Source organism: Anguilla rostrata, chromosome 14, assembly GCF_018555375.3.
Source record: "Anguilla rostrata isolate EN2019 chromosome 14, ASM1855537v3, whole genome shotgun sequence".
Taxonomy (NCBI): domain Eukaryota; kingdom Metazoa; phylum Chordata; class Actinopteri; order Anguilliformes; family Anguillidae; genus Anguilla; species Anguilla rostrata.
The window spans coordinates 31,746,721-31,751,868 of NC_057946.1; the positions used below are offsets into that span (position 1 = coordinate 31,746,721).

A 5,148-nucleotide genomic window follows, 5' to 3' on the forward strand; every position below is an offset into this window, starting at 1 on the left:
ACTCAGGGACATGCATGTTAGGTGCACTCCTGCAGTTGCCCTTGACCAAGGCACTGGCCTCAGAACTGGAGTTGGTCCCCGGGTGCTGCACTCTTTTCCCTCGCCTGAGAGGCCACTTAGTTACGCATACAAGCCCAGGAAATCTCTTGTCTGGGCCACTGTAACACCTTCCTGAACGGTATATACTGACCTGTACCATCAGACCACTGCAGCTGGTCCAGCCTGCTACTCCCCACCTGGTCTCCCTAAATTCACACATGCCAGAACACTATTGAGCAGCCTCCACTGGTATCTAGTCTCTGCCTGCCTTTAGTTCAGATCTCTCACACTGTCATAGCAAGCTGTGAATGGCACTGCCCCTTTCTATATTAGGACAATGATCACGCCTTAAGCACAAAGTAGACCTCTCAGTTCAACATCTGCCCACCAGCAGGCTGTCCCATCTCTTTGAGCTCCCAGCAGCCTCTGCTTTTGGCCCTGGCTCATCCCTGAGCTCATTCCCCAGGTTTTAAATGATCTTTCTTAATCAGTCAAGAAGACAAATTCCCTGGCAATTTTCCAAACATCTAAAACTCTCCAGGCTTTTTGTAAGAGTGAAGGAAACAGTATTCTTAAATATTTTAGAACCAAGCTATTAGTGACTCAGGGTTGGGGCGACTGCCATTTTTCTGTGGCTAAAGCTTTGCTGGTGTCGGAGCCTTAGCCAGAGGTGGTACCCACAGGCAGAGATGGAGATGAGTAATAACAGAGTAATAAATAAATAAACAGAGTAATAAACTTCAGTAAGCTCTCTTGCAGTGTCACTATCCAGCACTGGATGTTTCCAAACAGGGAAATACAAGAACATCATGAGCGCTGGATACTGCTGTTAAAATGACTGGTTTTCTTATTACAGGTACATTTTACAAGAGATTCACAAACTTGGCCCTGCCTTTGGAGAATTTTGTCATTAGAACAGGGATAAATTCTGGTAAGTGTATTTACCACAAAGTAGTTTTGGAGGCTAGGTTGTAACATAGATTGCATTGTGTTTAGCATTTTAGACATATTATTTGTTTTGTTGTGTATGGCTTTACTGAAGTAGGTCATGGGCCCTATTTTGTGACAACGAAACCACAAACATGCCTGGGCACAATTAGATTTGCTAGTTTTGTGCCCCGCAAACAGAATATTTTTTGCCTGCATCATGGGGTATATTACAAAGGAAGCTTAACATACCAAGCATTTATTTGCGTTAGCTGGCTTCATAAAAAGTACAATCAGGCTTAACCGGTATCATGAAGGTGGCTATCAATTTGCAAAGTAAAGCTTTACAAGTTGATGGGCTTTGTTAATCAAACTCTGTGTGGCTTCCTATAAAAGTGGCGGTGTTTGCAAAAATTTACCTTTATCAGTACATTTCAAAAAAAGTTTGACCAAAATCATCAACTTCATTGAATTTTTTCTGTTGCTCAATATTTAGCTAATTAGTAATGGTGATAATGTGATAAATATAAGAACAGTAATTGGCTGCTCTGAACATAGGAATTGTACTGGAGACATGCGGTACTGGCAGAAATTATGGAACCACTTCATTTATAAACACAGTTTGACAATTAATGCAATATCTTGCAACAATTTCTCTTTTTTGCAAAATAAATGTAATGTCTTAAAACAAAAGTGAAGGAATATTTAGCATTTTTGTTAAACAAGTAATAACCATTACACCTTCCTATATACATTACTTTGTACCTTCATAATCGGGCAGTCTAATGTATCATACTTTTGGAAATTTAATAATTAGCTTGAACATGAATTTCTTTGTCTAGTATTTTTCCACAGAATATGAAAATATTCATGCAAAGAAAATTTTTTTATTTTTTATTTTTGGCTTGTATACTTTCTTTCAAATTATGGACAGTCACATAATGTTATTACCACTCGTGGTCAAGAAGATTACTGTTAGGAATATATTTTTATAGATGCAACTGGCTCTGAGAAACAACAACAGAAGAAAGGGCACAGATAAAAGTTTTATAAGTACTAAACTTTTTAAGAGCAGAATTTCTATAATTTGTGCCAATACTGTACTTAATTTGAAACATTTTTACATTGTCCTTTTTTCTTTTAACTTTCCTTCAGTGTTCTGTGTACAATTTAATAATCTCTCATTTCTTTTCAAATAGCTGTTCTCTATAATTTTTTGACATACCAAGCCCCAGATGCAGCAAGAAAATTTTTTTGTGGATTCACGTTTGCACTTGTGCTGTTGTACGATTTATCGGCAGTTTGTATTTCAGGTAAGCCTATATTTTATTTTATAGTAAAATGTACCTTACACATCTACATATACATAAAATCAGTGTCAGCTGCAAATGTCTAGTGGGATATATTTCAGCATTACAGTATGTAATTGTGCAGAACTAATCTTAAATAATAATAGGTTTGTAAATGTTGTATGTACAGCCTGCTTTCCTTTCAGAAAAGAACATTTCAAAATGAAAGTACCACTGTTTCACTGAAATGTCAACACACACATGCATTCCATACATAAATACATATTTCAGTAAGAATGTCTGAAGGAACTCTACATGTGAACACACTCTTTTCTTGCTGTAGAGCTAGAACATTTGCCTAGATGCATGTTTACATGACCAGTCAGCAGGTCTTTATTGTAGATGCAATAATGGTAAGGGTAATGAATCATGCTATTATATAGCCTTATATTTAATTAATAGCCTGGCGCCTGCCTAGTGCATAGATAATAAGCAATACAACTGACTTGCTATGGCATGGGTAAATAGGATAGGTAAGGTGAACGTTTAAAGTAGGTAGGCATGGAAGAATTAGTATGGTAGGCATTGTATGGCATTTGAATGGTAATTCAAAAAAATGTTACTTGATATTAGTTGAAGTACCTATAAATTGGGAAAATGTCAGTCACATACAGTTTTTTGCTTAATCATTTAATTTTTGTAGTGTATTTTGTTTATAATTTAGTATTTTTCCATTTGCTTGTCAGGTGATTCATTTGATAAATTGATAGGTAGACATCTATTTGTCATTGTGGATTTCTCTCTGCCTGCTTATTAGTGCATTCCTGTGTTTCTGTTGTTATCCATCTGTTTCTCATGTTTAAGCTCCTACACGTCACTGTTTCACCTTACTGGTGTCCTCGTACAGCATGTCCAAATGGACATCTGATCCTAGCGGCTTTATGTGCACCAAAAAGGCAAGACTGAGATGTGTCTACATGTATAAGCAACCAAATGCTGCAAACATTGTCCTTTTCTGTACTTGCAGGGATAAAGTTTTCCTCAGGGTATGACTACCTAAGTTACATCATCGACACAGAATTATTCTTTCTGATTTTCATACGTTCGGCGTATGGTTTCACAGTGGGTAAGTTGGCCTTTAAAACAATTCTTACTAAACAATACCAAGCATATACAGGTAGGCTAGTGCACAAAAATGTGAACACTTGGGTATGAAGAATGCTTCTGTTTCTCTTCTTTCATCAAAATTCTGTTCGCTGCTTGTTGCTTCCAGTTGCGTTCAGGAAAGAAAGAGTCTTAATCGAATTCAATGGTGAAAGACAGTTTAGCTTTTTAATTTGTGGTTACAGGTCTGCGTGGTCTCACGAGGGTCTCCAGTCTAACACAATTATCATTGAGAGATGGCCCAGCCTAAGTACAATCTCTAAACAAAAGGTGTCTGGCCAGGAGGAAAGGTCACATCAATGTGATAATTCACTCCTTCCCTGTTTCCTGTCCCTGGCCATCTGTGACTCTTCACATATTATAATTTCTATTCACCCAGGGTTGCTTTTCCAATGGCTCTCGGCAACAAATGCAAGTCTCGGGGGAGAGCTTGCATTTGAAAAGGGGTACTCAACACCCAGACAGACACAGGATGGGTGTGGGGACTTAAACAAATTATAATTCTGAAAACTTTAAATGAGACATATTACTAAAAAAACACCAAAATCTAACAGGTATATGAGGGACAGCAAATATGTGCCTATCATGCCCATGTGACTCATCAGAGTAAGCAAATAACATCCAAATTCATCCCAGGGTTAGGGTGACAAAATGCAGTCCTGGAGGCCTGCAGTGTCTTCTGGTTTCCAATGTGTTTCTCCACTAATTCAAGTTTTTGATTGGCTACATAATCTACACACCTTGTACTGAAGGCCTTAATTGGCTGCTGACTGAAAGGAAACCACAAATAACTGCTGACACTTTGGCCCTCCAGGACTTCAGTTTGACACCCCAAGGGGGGTATACTGTGAAGGCAGGTTAACATAGCCAGGGTTTCTTTGCATTAGCTGGCATGACAACTGTACTCAGGCTGAACCAGAATCATGAAGGTGGTTATCATCTTTCTTTGTTAATCCAGCTCCATGCACCTTCCATAGAAGTGCCAGTGTCTGCAAAACTGAGTCTATAGCAGTACAGCATGGACCATACTGGAGCAGCCTATTATTCACCTGCGGAAAAAAGGACTCATATGGACTGATATAGTGGATGGTTACAAAGAAAATAAAACAATCATAATGTCAAAAGGCGACATTGTTGCTGTCAACAAAGCCAGGAACACGGGTTGGTTAAAAAATAAAAAGCTAATAGAGTAAAGGCACTAATAGCTTATTGACCTTATCACTGCTAACAAAATCTACACTCTCACTAATTGTCCTACAGATCAAATCAAAATGTATTTATATAGCATCACTTCACAAACAACCCTGGCCTAAACCCCGACAGGAGCAAACCTGAAGTAACAGTGGCAAGCTAAAACTACCTGTAACAGATAGGAAGAAACCTCTGAAGGAACCAGGGTCAAGGGGGAAACCCATCCTCCTCTGGTCAGCTCAGGGTGTAGCTTTATGACCAACATGGTCCGTCAGTCAATGTTCACGTTGATCAGATTAGTGGCAGCTAGATGACAATCCTGAGGTAGCGGCTCATGCGGCTACAGTTTATTTCTAATGTGATAACTGCACATTCTAGAGCTCCTAAACCTTAAACTTGATCCAGGATATTTAAAATATTGCCTGAAACAATCATACCAAAGTTTATTCATAAACTCAGGAATTATGGGACTCAAGGCCATTGTCCTATAAATACGGAAAGTATACAGTGTTGCTTGAAAGTTTAGGGATGGTCATTA

At 38.6% G+C, this 5,148-nt stretch overlaps 1 protein-coding gene across 2 annotated transcripts in view; it reads left to right on the forward strand.

Moving 5' to 3' along the window:
• LOC135239108 (uncharacterized) overlaps positions 1-5,148 on the forward strand; it is a 14,795-nt gene extending 9,647 nt beyond the window's left edge. For both annotated transcript variants that reach the window (XM_064307546.1, XM_064307547.1), the window contains 4 exons: positions 896-970; positions 2,166-2,279; positions 3,283-3,464; positions 3,974-5,148. In XM_064307546.1, coding sequence (XP_064163616.1) covers positions 896-970; positions 2,166-2,279; positions 3,283-3,464; positions 3,974-4,066 — 464 coding nt within the window. In that variant the 3' untranslated portion in view covers positions 4,067-5,148. The remainder of the gene's footprint in view (positions 1-895; positions 971-2,165; positions 2,280-3,282; positions 3,465-3,973) is intronic.